The 20019-nt window shown below is 42.9% G+C and overlaps 1 protein-coding gene across 5 annotated transcripts in view; it reads right to left on the reverse strand.

The window, feature by feature from the left end:
* Positions 1-20019, reverse strand: part of LOC124122870 (alpha-mannosidase 2x-like) — a 116353-nt gene that overhangs the window by 91316 nt on the left and 5018 nt on the right. Inside the window, exons 1-4 of one of the 5 annotated variants that reach the window (XM_048395097.1) lie at positions 17104-17192; positions 9085-9312; positions 8557-8913; positions 1051-1198 (exon numbers count right to left, since the gene is read on the reverse strand). In XM_048395097.1, the coding sequence (XP_048251054.1) occupies positions 1051-1198; positions 8557-8913; positions 9085-9252 (673 nt within the window). In that variant the 5' untranslated portion in view covers positions 9253-9312; positions 17104-17192. Of the gene's footprint in view, positions 1-1050; positions 1199-7452; positions 7490-7590; positions 7717-8556; positions 8914-9084; positions 9313-17103; positions 17193-20019 lie in introns of those variants that run through there. The other 4 variants (XM_048395098.1, XM_048395099.1, XM_048395100.1 and 1 more) reach the window with 4 other exon arrangements.

Here is a 20019-nt window from a genome sequence, read left to right on the forward strand (position 1 = left end):
GGAGTGTGTTGGTGTATGGGGTATGTGTAGTGTATAGAGAGGGAAGTGGAGTGTGTTGGTGTACGGGGTATGTGTAGTGTTGAGAGAGGGAACTGGAGTGTGTTGGTGTACGGGGTATGTGTAGTGTAGAGAGAGGGAACTGGAGCGCGTTGGTGTATGGGGTATGTGTAGTGTAGAGAGAGGGAACTGGAGCGTGTTGGTGTATGGGGTATGTGTAGTGTATAGAGAGGGAACTGGAGTGTGTTGGTGTATGGGGTATGTGTTGTGTAGAGAGAGGGAACTAGAGTGTGTTGGTGTTTTGGGTATGTGTAGTGTACAGAGATGGAACTGGAGTATGTTGGTGTTTGGGGTATGTGTAGTGTAGAGAGAGGGAACTAGAGTGTGTTGGTGTATGGGGTATGAGTAGTGTATAGAGAGGGAAGTGGAGTGTGTTGGTGTACGGGGTATGTGTTGTGTAGAGAGAGGGAACTGGAGTGTGTTGGTGTATGGGGTATGTGTAGTGTATAGAGAGGGAAGTGGAGTGTGTTGGTGTTTGGGGTATGTGTAGTGTACAGAGAGGGAAGTGGAGTGTGTTGGTGTATGGGGTATGTGTAGTGTATAGAGAGGGAAGTGGAGTGTGTTGGTGTTTTGGGTATGTGTAGTGTAGAGAGAGGGAAGTGGAGTGTGTAGGTGTACGGGGTATGTGTAGTGTAGAGAGAGGGAACTGGAGTGTGTTGGTGTTTTGGGTATGTGTAGTGTAGAGAGAGGGAACTGGAGCGTGTTGGTGTATGGGGTATGTGTAGTGTACAGAGAGGGAACTAGAGTGTGTTGGTGTTTTGGGTATGTGTAGTGTATAGAGAGGGAAGTGGAGTGTGTTGGTGTTTGGGGTATGTGTAGTGTATAGAGAGGGAAGTGGAGTGTGTTGGTGTTTTGGGTATGTGTAGTGTACAGAGAGGGAAGTGGAGTGTGTTGGTGTATATGCAGCCTGGTGTAGAGACCAGAGTTATAGTCCACAGAGAGTAGAAGTTAAGTAGTATATGGAGAGTTTACAGTGACTTTAGGGGAATGTACCTGGGTCACAGTGTGAGTGGGGGACGACGAACACCTGCAGCTGGTTGGTAGGTGACCACTGATTGGCATCATAGCTGATGTCCCAGCCCTGCTTCCACACTCCGCCATCAGGATTATCAAATGGCAGGAGCTCAAAGATGTCATGCATCTGCAAACCACAAGGCATTTTGTTCACTGCTTGTAACTTAAATCTCAAATAATTTCTTGATTTCTAGCTATGACTACTGACAAGCACACAACTGTGAGGTGGGGTAATGGTGTTCAGGCAGCTGTGAGGACTACTGACAAGCACACAACTGTGAGGTGGGGTAGTGGTGTTCAGGCAGCAGTGAGGACTACTGACAAGCACACAACTGTGAGGTGGGGTAGTGGTGTTCAGGCAGCTGTGAGGACTACTGACAAGCACACAACTGTGAGGTGGGGTAGTGGCGTTCAGGCAGCAGTGAGGACTACTGACAAGCACACAACTGTGAGGTGGGGTAGTGGTGTTCAGGCAGCTGTGAGGACTACTGACAAGCACACAACTGTGAGGTGGGGTAGTGGTGTTCAGGCAGCAGTGAGGACTACTGACAAGCACACAACTGTGAGGTGGGGTAGTGGTGTTCAGACCAGCAGTGAGGACTACTGACAAGCACACAACTATGAGGTCGGGTAGTGGTGTTCAGGCAGCAGTGAGGACCACTGACAAGCACACAACTGTGAGGTGGGGTAGTGGTGTTCAGACCAGCAGTGAGGACTACTGACAAGCACACAACTGTGAGGTGGGGTAGTGGTGTTCAGGCAGCAGTGAGGACTACTGACAAGCACACAACTGTGAGGTGGGGTAGTGGTGTTCAGGCAGCAGAGAGGACTACTGACAAGCACACAACTGTGAGGTGGGGTAGTGGTGTTCAGACCAGCAGTGAGGACTACTGACAAGCACACAACTATGAGGTGGGGTAGTGGTGTTCAGGCAGCAGTGAGGACTACTGACAAGCACACAACTGTGAGGTGGGGTAGTGGTGTTCAGGCAGCAGTGAGGACTACTGACAAGCGCACAACTGTGAGGTGGGGTAGTGGTGTTCAGGCAGCAGTGAGGACTACTGACAAGCACACAACTATGAGGTCGGGTAGTGGTGTTCAGGCAGCAGTGAGGACCACTGACAAGCACACAACTGTGAGGTGGGGTAGTGGTGTTCAGACCAGCAGTGAGGACTACTGACAAGCACACAACTGTGAGGTGGGGTAGTGGTGTTCAGGCAGCAGTGAGGACTACTGACAAGCACACAACTGTGAGGTGGGGTAGTGGTGTTCAGGCAGCAGTGAGGACTACTGACAAGCACACAACTGTGAGGTGGGGTAGTGGTGTTCAGACCAGCAGTGAGGACTACTGACAAGCACACAACTATGAGGTGGGGTAGTGGTGTTCAGGCAGCAGTGAGGACTACTGACAAGCACACAACTGTGAGGTGGGGTAGTGGTGTTCAGGCAGCAGTGAGGACTACTGACAAGCACACAACTGTGAGGTGGGGTAGTGGTGTTCAGGCAGCAGTGAGGACTACTGACAAGCACACAACTGTGAGGTGGGGTAGTGGTGTTCAGGCAGCAGTGAGGACTACTGACAAGCACACAACTGTGAGGTTGGGTAGTGGTGTTCAGGCAGCAGTGAGGACTACTGACAAGCACACAACTGTGAGGTGGGGTAGTGGTGTTCAGGCAGCAGTGAGGACTACTGACAAGCACACAACTGTGAGGTGGGGTAGTGGTGTTCAGGCCAGCAGTGAGGACTACTGACAAGCACACAACTGTGAGGTGGGGTAGTGGTGTTCAGACCAGCAGTGAGGACTACTGACAAGCACACAACTGTGAGGTGGGGTAGTGGTGTTCAGGCAGCAGTGAGGACTACTGACAAGCACACAACTGTGAGGTGGGGTAGTGGTGTTCAGGCAGCAGTGAGGACTACTGACAAGCACACAACTGTGAGGTGGGGTAGTGGTGTTCAGCCAGCAGCCATGACTTGAAGTTTCATGTAACTCAAGACAACAATTAAGGTGTTGTAACAATCCTAATCAGTGACCTCTAAAAAGCAGATAACTCCTGACTCATACTAATTGCTTATCTCATCTCATTCCGAAAAGGTAGTGGGGACTTCTGTGATGTGTTCCCAAGAACAGAAAAAAAAAAAATCTCACCCGAACACAACCCTAAGACGTGCAGACACACTGGTAAACCTGTCACTCTCTCATTTCACTTACCCTCACAGTTGAAACACAGATACTGGAAGTGGGGATGGCTGGCTGGGTGCTATAGCATATGATTCAGGATAAGTATAGATGATATTTTTACCCTAAAAAACACATATTTTTTTCTGATCCTGACTCAATCTAATTGCTTGAATCTCACCGTCTGCATGAGTCAGATTGTGATCTGTTCAATTAGCCCCATGGGAACTTCTTCTTCATCCTCTTGGACATTCATCTGTAGTGGGGCACCACCTCCGTACTTGTGAGGGTAGGAGAAAATCAAGAGATTTTATGGATTTTGTAAGCACGCATAGAAAAATATTCCAGCTTACTTAGAACGATTCTTGTGTTAAGAAAAGGTCATAATCTTGACACAATCGTTTTCACTCCTTGGCTGGATCTACGAAGAGCTAGGAAGCTGCAGCAGCCCTGGCTGAGTATCCTCATCTGGTGAGGATGTTTGTGATATGCTCCATATGTTAAGCTCGAAGAAGTTGGGGTTTGGATAAATCTGTCTTGATTGAGGATGAAGTAGGTTTGACCAATTTGGAAGTTTTAGAACCGGATTCCACACTAGGGTGATGAGGTCTGGAAGACAGGTTCTCGCCAGACAATAAGGTGCGACCAAAAGCAGTAGAAGTCACTCTGTGTGTCTGATCTTCTGTAGGTGTCACCAGCTCGTAAAACCAATCTAGTCACGGTCTAGTGACCACACCGCTTCTCGCTCTTATTGTCCGGCTTCCATCACCATTTGGCAAAGTCAGGTGGTTGTGGTGATCCAGTGTCTTTACATCCATTGTTTGAGAATTGGTAACCAGTAAATTTTACTCTCTAACAGCTTATTTCCACACTTTTATCAGGTATTGATTTGATATATGTTATTGCATAGATGTTTGATATTTTATTCATGTATTTAAAATATTTTTGTGACTTTGATTTTCACGCATTAGCAGGATCAACTCTTAGTCTTGGTCCACTGGTCCTTATAATGATAACATATAGCAAAACCCTTAATAATGGCAAATTTCTACAAGTCCTTATGATTCCTTAACTATTGGGCAGTTTGGCAAGGACTACAGTACTAGTGTCAATTTCTACCGCTGCTTAGTTGTTAATTGGTCTCAGTCAACGTTCTTGACTGTTTTAGCTACTCTCATACACTTTGTATTTGTTCTAACATAATTCATCATTGTCGTAAATTGGGGTTTTGATCCTTCATATTGTCCTCTATTGAGACAATTAGTTGATAGTAATAAACCTGTGAACCCATTACCACGTTTTCATTATTACTTTATTCTTGTTTAAAGACACCCTGGTGTCTGGAGCACAGCTCTCTGACGAGATGGTCTCGCCAAAGTTAGATGGTCTGGAACTGAGGAGACTAAAGTTCCTATTTCATTGTTGAATCTGGCTCAAACAGGTCCACTGACAGGCAATCTCCTTGCTTTATCGCCAGCTGGAATGTTTCTGGTTGAAGCATCCATTCTATTGGAGATGGTTTAGATGGCTTTTCTAGGGCATTGGCTGGCATGTCCCGTTATGTGTCTTGCCTAGATTTATGCTGTCTGTGAGACGAAATAGTTGAAATGTTAACCTCAATAGGGTAACTGAGTTTGTCAACCCTTATGTAGAGATTTATGTAGAAGGCCACTGTCGAATTGTTCCTTCTGATCATCAGAAACTGGGTTTTCAGTCAAGGGGCCCAATGGGATATAGCCCAGATCACTGCCTCAAACTCCTGTTGATTTATTTGGAGGAGCTCCTCTTCAGCTGACCATAGCCCTGCAGCTGCCTCGGAGTCAAGGTGTGCTCCCCAGCCTGTGGGGACGCATCCACATACAGGTGAAGGTGAAAACCATCTCCTTCAAAAAGGTTCCTCTGCAGACACTTGACTTGCTTGTCCACCAGTGAAGGTATTTCAAGAGACGAGGTGGTCATGGAAGTCTGAGATCTTGATGGTCCAGGAAAGAGGTTAGGAACCTCTGGGTCGGAAGAAGTTGTAGCCTGCCCCTCGTTGTGAGTGCTTGGGCCGATGTGACAAGGCCAAACAGAACTTGCCATTGATTGACAGAGATCTGTTTGTGCATAGATGCTGGCAAACAGTTTTGGATTTTTCCAGTGACCTACATGGGACTAGAATTCAATTCTGTTGTGTTAGGAATCGGATCCCAAGAAACTTTAGATCCATGAGTTGGTTGAACATCAGATTTCTGATAATTGATGAGCCATTTACCATGGATTAATAATTTCAGAGTGAAGTTCAACTGCTGTCGTAGTCGGCTTGTCAAAAATTGAGGTAGATTGCATCCTGAATTTTTCAGACTTGTGTCAATAATACTTGTTGAATATTTTCATGTTGTAGATCACTCTGAATTTTTTGGTTGAATTTTTCCTGGGTACCAAAAACATCTGAGAATAGAACTCCGGAGCGGGGACATCCTGCATCATAACCTCTACTGCTCCCTTGGTGATAAGTGAATCTATTTCCTCTGTTAATTTAGGGAGCAGTAGCTCTGTGTATTGTACCTGTGGAGAGGTGAGGGTAAGAGGGGGTGCTGTAGGTACCAACAGACTGTAGCCTTTCTTTAAAATGTATGTGATGAATGAGTCATCTAAGATGTCCCAATTTCTCCACTATGTTTGACTGCTGTACTTGAAAGGTTGGTACCGGAGAACCCAACAGCCCAAGAGCACCTCTTCATTGTTAGGGATGGCCTCCTCAGGAGCCGCCACCATGGCCAGACTAATCTCGGGATTTCTTTTATGGCTTATGAAAAGATGCCGTCTTTTGTCCTCTGTAGGCGGAGAATTTCTTGTCCTTAGCCTTATGTATTTCCGAGAATGGCTTTTAAAGTTGGTCCTTTGTATGGAGTGTTCGAACATGGTTCATGGTTTGGACCGAGTCAATTAACATCTGGTCCTTGGAATCCTGTACAATTTCATTATTGACGCCACAGACCTGACTGTTGAAAATAGTAGAGGAATCCTAAGGTTGGCGTAAGAGAGACTTTGTGTAGATGTTCAACCAGTTAGAGTTAGAGACCAACCCTTGATGATGTAACAGCTGAAGTCAGAGCTGATTTGGTCGGAAATGGATTCCTGAATCTTTTGTTGGATGACCATAGTTGACAGTAGCATGCGCTCATTGTCGGATTGAGGGTTCTTAAGGTGAGAGAAGTCAATCCAAGAAAGCTCATCTAATTGTTGTGTCGCCTTGTGCAAGCTTCTTGTCCTCGACTCTGTAGGTTTCATTCTTTGAGTCCAATAGTAAATCGTTACTCTGGAGCCCATAAGAGCGGTGTCATGCAGTGTAAGGGAAACATCTTAGAGTTGATATGAGGGGTTGGCAAACCCGAGTCCTAGTAGCCTTGGTGAAGGATGTGTTAATATTCTTTATCACATGTAAGCTAGATTTAGATGGCAGTAGAGACATCTTCTTCCTCTGTTCTACATACATGTTCAAGTAGGCTGCAAAGTCTTCTTCCCCCAGGGACATGCAGAAACTACAATGAGTCTCCCTAGTGCATAGTTGAAGGACGCATTATGAACAGACACGCAAGCGGCAGATATCTCAACTTTTAACCCAAATTAGTAAATCAAATTAAAGTTTAAAGCTGAAGTAGAAAAATAAAAGTTATAGTATGAAGAAGAAAGGTAGTCCAAGCAACAAATGTTATTAAAAAGTAATAACTTTGATAGGATGGCTTGGATTATGATAGCACAGACATTTAGGCCAACAACGAAGTTGGCGCAAAAATGAGAGAGTGATGCTTGGTCACTTGCTTCTGGTGCCGCTGCGCGGCTGAGGGGTGCATTAGGGTGAGAGTTTTTCTCTGTTCTTGGGAACACAGCACAGGAGTTTCCACTACCATTTTGGAATGAGATGAGATAAGCAATTAGTATGAATCAGGATGAGGTAAAATTGAAAATTTATGTAACATTATTGTTAATTGTTAATAAAGAATAATTGGTGCTTACTGAATTAACACTTTGCCTCGCCTGCATTTATTGTCACAACCATGTTTGTCTTCAATGGATGTTGTCCATGTCATTATGTGGGGATATAAAAGCTATTTAGGCCTCTAAATCTTATATTGTGTCATGCTATGTAGCATCTACTAACAGGAGCAGGTCGGTCTGACGGGGTGCACATGTCCTGAGAGACCCTACATCTACTGACCTGGTAGTCTGCAGCAGCAGGACTGTCTGACCAGGTGCACATGTCCTGAGAGACCCTACATCTACTGACCTGGTAGTCTGCAGCAGCAGGACTGTCTGACCGGGTGCACATGTCCTGAGAGACCCTACATCTACTGACCTGGTAGTCTGCAGCAGCAGGTCTGTCTGACCAGGTGCACATGTCCTGAGAGACCCTACATCTACTGACCTGGTAGTCTGCAGCAGCAGGACTGTCTGACCAGGTGCACATGTCCTGAGAGACCCTACATCTACTGACCTGGTAGTCTGCAGCAGCAGGACTGTCTGACCAGGTGCACATGTCCTGAGAGACCCTACATCTACTAACCTGGTAGTCTGCAGCAGCAGGTCTGTCTGACCAGGTGCACATGTCCTGAGAGACCCTACATCTACTGACCTGGTAGTCTGCAGCAGCAGGACTGTCTGACCAGGTGCACATGTCCTGAGAGACCCTACATCTACTGACCTGGTAGTCTGCAGCAGCAGGTCTGTCTGACCAGGTGCACATGTCCTGAGAGACCCTACATCTACTGACCTGGTAGTCTGCAGCAGCAGGACTGTCTGACCAGGTGCACATGTCCTGAGAGACCCTACATCTACTGACCTGGTAGTCTGCAGCAGCAGGACTGTCTGACCAGGTGCACATGTCCTGAGAGACCCTACATCTACTGACCTGGTAGTCTGCAGCAGCAGGACTGTCTGACCAGGTGCACATGTCCTGAGAGACCCTACATCTACTGACCTGGTAGTCTGCAGCAGCAGGTCTGTCTGACCAGGTGCACATGTCCTGAGAGACCCTACATCTACTGACCTGGTAGTCTGCAGCAGCAGGACTGTCTGACCAGGTGCACATGTCCTGAGAGACCCTACATCTACTGACCTGGTAGTCTGCAGCAGCAGGACTGTCTGACCAGGTGCACATGTCCTGAGAGATCCTACATCTACTGACCTGGTAGTCTGCAGCAGCAGGACTGTCTGACCAGGTGCACATGTCCTGAGAGACCCTACATCTACTGACCTGGTAGTCTGCAGCAGCAGGTCTGTCTGACCAGGTGCACATGTCCTGAGAGACCCTACATCTACTGACCTGGTAGTCTGCAGCAGCAGGACTGTCTGACCAGGTGCACATGTCCTGAGGCACAAGTTGGACTGACCGGGTCTGCACCTCGTACACCTCCTCTTCCTTCTTGAGGCCCGGGGCCGGCACCTCCATGTTGACCAGCCCTGGAGCAGGGTCCTCCCGGGGCTCCTCCTCCTGCCGCCCCGGCTTCTTCACCTCCACAGGGATGTCCAGCTGCAGGACCTCCTTCAGGCGGTCAATACCAGAACGGTCGCCTTTGGCAATCTTCCCCACTGTGTCTTTAATTTCCTTTATCGTCTCATGATTACGTATGATGTCATCTTCTATTCTTTTGATCTTTATTTCTATTCCATCCAATGCTTGCTGAAAAAAATAGTCTTAATTTGTCATCCAATATTCTCCTTTAGTAGCGAATCAAGTAGGAACCTGTGAATAAATTCTAGTTATGCAATCCAAACACAAAGTTATCAAATAATACATTATTTTATCATTGTCATATGACAACTCAGTAAAATAGTTTGGCACAACACTTACCATATACTTGGATGAGACAGGATCCTTGCGTGCAAGTCCTTTGTGTAAGAACTCATAATTTAGATAAGTTGAAAGACTGGCCAATGCAAATATAGCCAGCATAAAATAGAGGACATTGATTTGTCTCTGATGTGGATTTTTTTTTCTTGGCCTCAGTTGAATGGGCATCTTGCACCCGCTGTATCTGTCCTCGTCATTGGTGAAATATCACTACACACCATGTGTTCCCTGGCAACAAACAACACTGACAGTCTACACCCACCCAAACCGCATTGTCAAGGGTTTGAGAAGGGTTACTGTTTGCTTAACAAAAGTTCAAGGCAGACCCACAAAACACACTTGACAGAATTGTAGAAAAATTTTTGTCAATATTATTTGTCTAATTTCAAATTGGATTGGAATGTACAGATGTGTAGAATGTACATCAGAAATCACTTCTGCCAACGTTGCAAAACTATGCAATGAGCTCATCAATATTAATGAGTTATTCCTTTTATTGAACCATTTCCTGGAAAGGTAATCATGGTCACTTGTATGTGAATTACCTCCCTTGAATGTGTACTACGTCATTGCTTGTGTCCAACCATCAGATATGTAGAATGACCAGTAAAGAAACAGTCACTCAACACTCAAACCTTTTGTATGTTCTTATTGGACCCAATGGTTTCATGCCATGGATATCAGCACATAACAGTCACAGAATTAAGTTGCCTCATGTCCAGACATAATTGTTTGGTTCATACATCAGACAACTTTAAAGAATAGATTCATGGATTACTTTGGAAAAGCAGTGTCATTGTCACTTCCATTAAGAATTGACCATAAGATTCAATTTCAACCAGTGTGCATACCAGTTTTTACTAATATAAACATTTGGCTGTCATTCCATATATGACAAGAAATCCTTCCCAGTCTACACCCTGTACCTGTCTACCCTGGTAACAAACATCACTGACAGTCTACACCCTGTACCTGTCTACCCTTGTAACAAACACCACTGACAATCTACACCCTGTACCTGTCTACCCTAGTAACAAACATCACTGACAGTCTTCACCCTGTACCTGTCTACCCTGGTAACAAACATCACTGACAGTCTTCACCCTGTACCTGTCTACCCTGGTAACAAACATCACTGACAGTCTTCACCCTGTACCTGTCTACCCTGGTAACAAACATCACTGACAATCTACACCCTGTACCTGTCTACCCTAGTAACAAACATCACTGACAGTCTTCACCCTGTACCTGTCTACCCTGGTAACAAACATCACTGACAGTCTTCACCCTGTACCTGTCTACCCTTGTAACAAACACCACTGACAGTCTACACCCTGTATCTGTCTACCCTGGTAACAAACATCACTGTCAGTCTTCACCCTGTACCTGTCTACCCTTGTAACAAACATCACTGACAGTCTTCACCCTGTACCTGTCTACCCTGGTAACAAACATCACTGTCAGTCTTCACCCTGTACCTGTCTACCCTGGTAACAAACATCACTGTCAGTCTTCACCATGTACCTGTCTACCCTGGTAACAAACATCACTGACAGTCTTCACCCTGTACCTGTCTACCCTGGTAACAAACATCACTGACAGTCTTCACCCTGTACCTGTCTACCCTTGTAACAAACACCACTGACAGTCTACACCCTGTATCTGTCTACTCTGGTAACAAACATCACTGTCAGTCTTCACCCTGTACCTGTCTACCCTTGTAACAAACATCACTGACAGTCTTCACCCTGTACCTGTCTACCCTGGTAACAAACATCACTGTCAGTCTTCACCCTGTACCTGTCTACCCTGGTATTAAACATCACTGTCAGTCTACACCCTGTACCTGTCTACCCTGGTAACAAACACCACTGACAGTCTTCACCCTGTACCTGTCTACCCTGGTAACAAACACCACTGACAGTCTACACCCTGTACCCGTCTACCCTGGTAACAAACATCACTGTCAGTCTTCACCCTGTACCTGTCTACCCTGGTAACAAACATCACTGACAGTCTTCACCCTGTACCTGTCTACCCTGGTAACAAACATTACTGACAGTCTACACCCTGTACCTGTCTACCCTGGTAACAAACATCACTGACAGTCTTCACCCTGTACCTGTCTACCCTGGTAACAAACATTACTGACAGTCTACACCCTGTACCTGTCTACCCTGGTAACAAACATCACTGATTTAAACATATTTATTCACAAGGAGTGAACGGGATTGGGGGACAAGTTCTTCCAACTTAGAATGCCCTCTCCCTGGTATTTACAAAATATTCACAATTTCAAATTCAATATATATGCATAAAACATAAAACACTATAGATGAGAGAGAGAGAGAGAGAGAGAGAGAGAGAGAGAGAGAGAGAGAGTAACATTATTGAATGAACAGTTCTTTACACGAATCTTTTAGTTGTACATATATAATGTTGTACTGCCTTAAATATAGCTTCATTTTCTGTAACAACGTGATCTGCATTGCCGTGTAACAGTAAGTGTACATCAATAGGTATGTTATGAACAATATTTTTAAGGCTGTTTAACATAATTTCACGCTGATGACTAAACAATGGACATTCGATGAGATAATGATATGCATTTTCACATGTATTCGAACATGTCCAGTTCGGGTGATCTTTTATACCAATTCTATATAAATCATAGTTCAACTGACTGCACATGTATCTCAGTTTTGTGTGTAAGATATTATATTTTCTCTTTCCATAAGCGAAGTACGCAGGTGACGTGGGGTTGTGCTTTTGTAGCGAATTTTTAAAACAAGAAATCGTAGAATTTCGATCTGATAACGGAATAGAGTTCCACAATCGGATAGACGATGGGTAAAAGGATTCACACGAATGTCTTAGTCTTGTGAGAGGAACACTGATGTTTTCAGAGTTTCTGAGACTGTATGAGTTTTTTGCAGCAACAGTTTTTTGGGTAGAATATCTGTTAGATAGGAAGGGGCCATGTTATGATTAATTTTGAAGAAAAGACAAAGTTTACGTTTCTTTCTACGCTCAACTAAGGGTTCCCAACCAGTTTCGTAATATAATGAATGCCTGGGGGCATATTTAGGTAGACCAGTTACAATGCGTGCAGCTTCTAATTGTAATTGTTCTAATTTCTCACTTTGTCCTTCGGTGCAACCATCCCAAACCTCACATGCGTATTCAAAGTATGGTCTTATGAACATTTTATATATATTGTTAATGGTATTTCTGTGAAGTAGATGTTTGAGTTTTCTCATTGAGTAAATCATCTTGGAAGTTGTTTTAATTATGGTATCTATATGACAAGACCATTTGCCACTGGCTTCAAGTATAACACCCAAGTGCTTATGACTGTTTACAGAGCTGATTTCTTTTCCGTTGAAATATAGTTTTAGACCTCCGTTGTTGTCTTTGCGAGAGAATAGAACCGATTTGGTCTTATCGGGATTGTAAGTTATGAGCCAAAGTTTCGCCCATTTACTTAAGATTGCTAAATTTGAGTTTAAGGAACGTTCCAGTACACTTTTATCATTGGATGACATGCCAATCGATGTATCGTCGGCAAACAGTCTTGTCATACAGTCTAATTTATCAGGAATGTCATTTACATAAACAATAAAGAGTAAAGGACCAAGCACGGATCCCTGTGGCACGCCAGCCTTCATGTATCTTGGTTTGGATATTTCCCCATTCACAAATACGCTTTGGCTACGATTACTTATGTAACTGCTAATCCATTTTAACAATTGGCCTTTTATACCATACCTCTCTAATTTATACACAAGCCCACTGTGCCATACACGATCAAAAGCTTTTGATACATCACAGAATACAATACAATAGTTTTCTTTGTTATCTAACGCTGTACAAATTTGGTGGTAAAGTTCTATTAGTTGATGGACAGTTGAGTGACCAGCCTGAAACCCAGATTGGTACTTATACAACAATTTGTTCTCATGAAAGTAATTATATAAATGTTTGAACACAACTCTCTCAAACAATTTTCCTAAACAACTAATGAGTGATATCGGTCTATAATTAGAAACGATAGTGTGATCACCTTTCTTAAATAATGGCATAACGTTTGCTTGTTTCCACACTGATGGAAATATACTTGATTGTAGTGACATATTGAACAGTAAACACAATGCTTCGCTTATAGAATATACAGTTTCCTTTAATAATTTATGACAAATTTTATCCGGTCCGGAGGCTTTATTAAGAGGCAAACATTGTATTATGTCTTCAATTTCCTTTTTAGATATGATTATGTTGTTCATCTCTGTCTCTGTACGAAATGTGAAGTCGGGCATAGTTGTTCTTGTATCGTGGACATCACATATAGATTGAAAATATTTATTCAGTTTCTCTGCCTTTTCAATATCAGTAAAAATTGTCGGGTGCTCGTCCGTGTCATACTGTTTAAGAGCGGCTATGTTGTCAGCTGAGCCAGAGTTCTTCACAACATAACATAAAACTTTCCAGTAAGAGGGTTTGTTTTCTGCATGCAATTCTGATAGCAATTCATCGAGGTTTGAGTAAAAATGTTCTTTAGCGTGACATTTCATGTTATTTACTTTGTTCCTCTGATTTTTATAGGCCCGAATGTCTTTTTCCTTTTTACTTTTTCTAGCCTTCTTTTTTAATCTATCTCTTTTCCTGGATTCTCGTCTTAAACTGAAATCATACCAAGGTTTGTCCTTTGGACGAATGGTTACTACTTTGGTTGGAATGCATATTTTAACATATTTATTCAAGTATTTGTAGAACAGATTACATGCTTCATCAACATTTGAATTTTGATTAAATAATTCATTCCAGCAAGTATTTTCAATGAGCGAATTGAGTTTATCAAAGTCACCGTTTTTAAAACATGAAATTTCTCTTTTATATGCTAATTTTGTTCGCAAACCAGTGTCTATTTCAATGTAAGTTCCCCTATGGTCGCTAATTTTACTATCAAAATCAATTACACCACTGTCGATGACTTTTATATCTTCACTGATAATAATAGGATCCAATAAACTACTGGTATGGTTCGTAATTCTGGTAGGCTCGGTTATGATATTGTGTAGATTTTTCCTATTTAGTAATTCATTTACGTTTAAGCTCCTGGACAATAACATGTTTTCATTTATGTCACCAACAATAGTAATCTTGCACGAAATATCCAGGGCATTTTCAATGCTATCATCTAAGCGAGTCCAAAAGTTCACTGAATTATGTTCAGGTCTGTAGACAGAGCACAATAAAATTGAGCTTTGTGGTAAGCATATTTGAATCCATATCGATTCGTCTTGCATGTTTTCTAATTCGTGTCTTCTTTTAAAAGATAACAGCTTATTTACATATATCATAACACCACCACCGAACATATTTCTGTCTTTTCGTACCGGTTCGTAAAAGTTTTCCCAGCTCAAGTCTTCATTTTTAATACTGTCATCTAGGTGTGTCTCGGTAAAACAACACTGACAGTCTTCACCCTGTACCTGTCTACCCTGGTAACAAACATCACTGACAGTCTTCACCCTGTACCTGTCTACCCTGGTAACAAACATCACTGTCAGTCTTCACCCTGTACCTGTCTACCCTGGTAACAAACATCACTGACAGTCTACACCCTGTACCTGTCTACCCTGGTAACAAACATTACTGTCATTTTTCACCCTGTACCTATCTACCCTGGTAACAAACATCACTGACAGTCTTCACCCTGTACCTATCTACCCCAGTAACAAACATTACTGTCATTTTTCACCCTGTACCTATCTACCCTGGTAACAAACATCACTGACAGTCTACACCCTGTACCTGTCTACATCCTCACTTACACTTAATGTCAGACAATGTCCACTGACTCACTCACTCATACAACAGACAATGTTAGTCAATTTCCACTCACTCACTAAAACAACAGACAATGTTTGACAATGTCCACACACTCACTCCCTCATACAACAATGTTAGACAATGTCCAGTCACTCACTCACTCATACAACAGACAGTGTTTGACAATGTCCGCTCACTCACTCACTCATACAACAGACTGTTAGAAAATGTCCACTCACTCACTCACACAACAGGGTTAGACAATGTCCGCTCACTCACTCACTCACTCATACAAGAGACTGTGTTAGACAATGACCACTCACTCACTCACTCATACAACTGACAGTGTTAGACAATGTCCACTCACTCACTCATACAACAGACTGTGTTAGACAACGTCCACTCACTCACTCATACAAGAGACTGTGTTAGACAATGTCCGCTCACTCACTCATACAACAGACTGTGTTAGACAATGTCCACACACTCACTCATATGAGAGACAGTATTAGACAATGTCCGCTCACTCACTCACTCATACAACAGACTGTGTTAGACAATGTCCACTCACTCACTCATACAACAGACTGTGTTAGACAATGTCCACTCACTCACTCATACAACAGACTGTGTTAAACAATGTCCGCTCACTCACTCACTCATACAACAGACTGTGTTATACAATGTCCACTCACTCACTCATACAAGAGACTGTGTTAGATAATGTCCGCTCACTCACTCACTCATACAACAGACTGTGTTATACAATGTCCACTCACTCACTCATACAAGAGACTGTGTTAGACTATGTCCACTCACTTATACAAAGTCATATTACAAAGCTATCACATCACAAATATATCATAGCCTGAATTGGATTATGTTTAGTTCCAAATTTTTACAAACATTTGCAGCCGATATGGGTTTAACTAACTGAGAATGTCTTGATAGAACTCTGATAACATTAAAAAATGTTAGCAGCCATTTGGACTTCATCTAATCAGGTGACAGCTGACCTCACCAGTATCTACCGGTATTTGTACTCATCTTGGATCCCTGCTAGGGTTTAATGAAGTAAAACTTGGAACCAGAAAGTCCAATCCTTCCAGCTCTATTAACTGAAAATTGTTTGGTATCATCAGAAATATTCCATGTTTTGACAATGAGCTTCCTTGTGACCTTTACCTACATCAGGGGTCTCTAGGAACCTTCTCAAAATAAACCCCACATTAGAAATCAGGTATATTAAATTTCACCAAATTTGATATATTGATATTGTTTTAATTTGCAAGATATGGTGTACACTGGCTTTTCTGGAAGCCCAGTTCCAACCGAGTGTGTTACCCTGGCAGTCGAGGAGGAGGAATTCACCAGCAACCTAGGTTTGTCACACAAGGCAATGTATTGGATTGGGAGTTTTGGTGATTTGGGCATCATTTGGTCATCACAACCCAATAGCTTGGGCCATTGCTCATGATATTACTCACTGGTTTATCTGGACCATTAATTTCATCTCATTTCAACTGAATAACTTAAGACATGTGAACAGCTCCCCCCCCCCCCCCCCCCCCCCCCCTCCAGGGCCCTGTCCCACTATATATATATATATGATAACAAATGACACACAACAGTCCAAGATCTAAGATATCCATTGTTGACAATGTACACCCGTGACAGCCAGCTCCCATCAACTCAATCATATCACTCCAAACAAACTAATCTGCCAATCTGTACAATAACACCGTCTAACCACGTAGCTCTGCATGACTGGCACAGGAGTATAGAAGTACCGTACCTTACAATTTTCGCACACAATCACACCCCAATCAAGCAATGATGGAAGCTCTATTGTGCCCCTCACTTCCACCTGACCTGATACTCACAACCCTCATACAGCACCCATATTGCCCTTGCAGTGTACAGCCTGGTACAGCAAGGTGATGGAAGCTCTATTGTGCCCCTCACTTCCACCTGACCTGATACTCACAACCCTCATACAGCACCCATATTGCCCTTGCCGTGTACAGCCTGGTACAGCAAGGTGATGGAAGCTCTATTGTGCCCCTCACTTCCACCTGACCTGATACTCACAACCCTCATACAGCACCCATATTGCCCTTGCCGTGTACAGCCTGGTACAGCAAGGTGATGGAAGCCTCGGTGTACAAGCACAACCTACACACCTACCAATACCCTAAGCAACCTTCAGTATCCACACACACAGTCCACCTGAACTGCTTCACCCGCCAGCTACTTCCTGTGCACACAATCTACCCGAGCTGTGTTCACTGTTTGTTTACACAAGCAGCTTTGCATACATGTATCTAAGGGACTGTCACATAAGCAAGCATCATAACAACTTCAATGAACAATTTAAGGATGTTCTGCCATTGAAACCCTGAAAGGATGTCCATGGTATATAATGTCTCTCCTGCAATTAACTTGTGTCACTTTAACTAACTAGGTCAGTGAAATTATTCTGTTCTCCAGTATGTGGCGGTGGATATTGATTGAAGTTAGTTACAGGTATGTAAATGTCTGCAGGAGGAGGTGGGCCACACAGCTGCAGATAGTGTAAAGGGACAAATATTACTGCTTAACTAACAAATCCATTACACCTGGCCTTCATCGATACACCTGTCAGAGTCATGTGGAGTTGTGTGGTGTACAAACTGGAAACATTTTTAATTCATGTGACTAATTGCGTAGTGTCGTATGGCAAATGGCTCCACAGATATCCCAGCTGTCTGCTGGCTGGAAATCAATCTATTGACTCACTATTGGCCACTGTGGTAAACTACAGACGACATAATACTGTCACTAGTTTACACAATCTCTGCTACAGCTGATATATACAGGGTGGAGTCCTCAAGGTACTGTCTACCAGTTTCAAAAGTGGTATATATACTGAGTGAGTCCTCTAGACTGTCACCAGTTTACCCAACCTCTGCTACAGCTGATATACACTGGCTGGTATATATATACTGAGTGAGTCCTCTGGATACTGCCACCAGTTTACACAACATCTGCTACAGCTGATATACACTGGGTGGTATATACACTGAGTGAGTCCTCTAGATACTGTCACCAGTTTACACAACCTCTGCTACAGCTGATATACACTGGGTGGTATATACACTGAGTGAGTCCTCAAGATACTGTCACCAGTTTACACAACCTCTGCTACAGCTGATGTACACTGGGTGGTATATATACTGAGTGAGTCCTCTAGATACTGTCACCAGTTTACACAACCTCTGCTACAACTGATATACACTGGGTGGTATATACACTGAGTGAGTCCTCAAGATACTGTCACCAGTTTACACAACCTCTGCTACAGCTGATGTACACTTGGTGGTATATATACCGAGTGAGTCCTCTAGATACTGTCACCAGTTTACACAACCTCTGCTACAACTGATATACACTGGTTGGTATATACACTGAGTGAGTCCTCTGAATAATAGGGCTGCAACACTATGAGGCAAATACGATTCTTATCACGAATAGAGGGTAACGAATACGATTTTAATTCACAATTACAATAACAAGTCAGCAGTTTATGTATTATTTTTTATAGTCAGTGAAACAATAACAATATATATTTTTTGACATGGTTTTTTAATTATTAATAAATTATACATTTAAATACTGCACTTATCCAGGTACTAGTATCTGCTCAAATGTGACAATGACGAGTGAAACAATACTATCAAATTAAATTTATTAGAGTGTTGTCATTGAAAGAAATATATATGCAAGTAATATGTTGATATGGATATTTTTAGGTACAGGGTATGTAAATATACATGATAGCATATTCATAAATATTCAATTCTAGTGGCCATGAATAACGAATTTAATTCATGAATGGTTACGGTTCGATTCACCGAATACGCAAGTGAATCGTAACAGCCCTACTAGATACTGTCACCAGTTTACACAACCTCTGCTAAAACTGATATACACTGGGTGGTAAATATATACTGAGTGAGTCCGCTAGATACTGTCACCAGTTTACACAACATCTGCTACAACTGATACTAGTATACACTGGGTGGTATATATACTGAGTGAGTCCTCTAGATACTGTCACCAGTTTAAACAACCTCTGCTACAACTGATATACACTGGGTGGTATATATACTGAGTGAGTCCTCTACATATTGTCACCAGTTTACACAACCTCTGCTACAACTGATACTAGTATACACTGGGTAGTATATATACTGAGTGAGTCCGCTAGATACTGTCACCAGTTTACACAACCTCTGCTACAACTGATATACACTGGGTGGTATATATACTAAGTGAGTCCTCTGGATACTGTCACCAGTTTACACAACCTCTGCTACAACTGATATACACTGGGTTGTATATATACTGAGTGAGTCCTCTAGATACTGTCACCAGTTTACACAACCTCTGCTACAACTGATATATACACTGGGTTGTATATATACTGAGTGAGTCCTCTAGATACTGTCACCAGTTTACACAACCTCTGCTACAACTGATATACACTGGGTTGTATATATACTGAGTGAGTCCTCTGGATAATGTCACCAGTTTACACAACCTCTGCTACAACTGATATACACTGGGTTGTATATATACTGAGTGAGTCCTCTAGATTCTGTCACCAGTTTACACAACCTCTGCTACAACTGATATACACTGGGTTGTATATATACTGAGTGAGTCTTCTGGATAATGTCACCAGTTTACACAACCTCTGCTACAACTGATATACACTGGGTTGTATATATACTGAGTGAGTCCTCTGGATAATGTCACCAGTTTACCCAACCTCTGCTACAACTGATACTAGTATACACTGGGTGGTATATATACTGAGTGAGTCCTCTGGATACTGTCCAACAGTTTACACAACCATTGCTACAGCTGATACCATTCAGAATACTACTATGCCAGCTCATACTGAAAACATTGATTAATGTCCTCTTACTTACTTACATTTTAAGATTTCTTATGTAACTTGTTTGATTCCTTTAACAAGAGTAGATACCCTTTTGGTGACATTCATCCATGCCTTGGTACAGAAGCATTTCCAGAGGTATTCAAGTTAGGTTGTTAACA

Source organism: Haliotis rufescens, unplaced genomic scaffold (genome assembly GCF_023055435.1).
Source record: "Haliotis rufescens isolate VD_foot unplaced genomic scaffold, xgHalRufe1.0.p SCAF_14, whole genome shotgun sequence".
Taxonomy (NCBI): domain Eukaryota; kingdom Metazoa; phylum Mollusca; class Gastropoda; order Lepetellida; family Haliotidae; genus Haliotis; species Haliotis rufescens.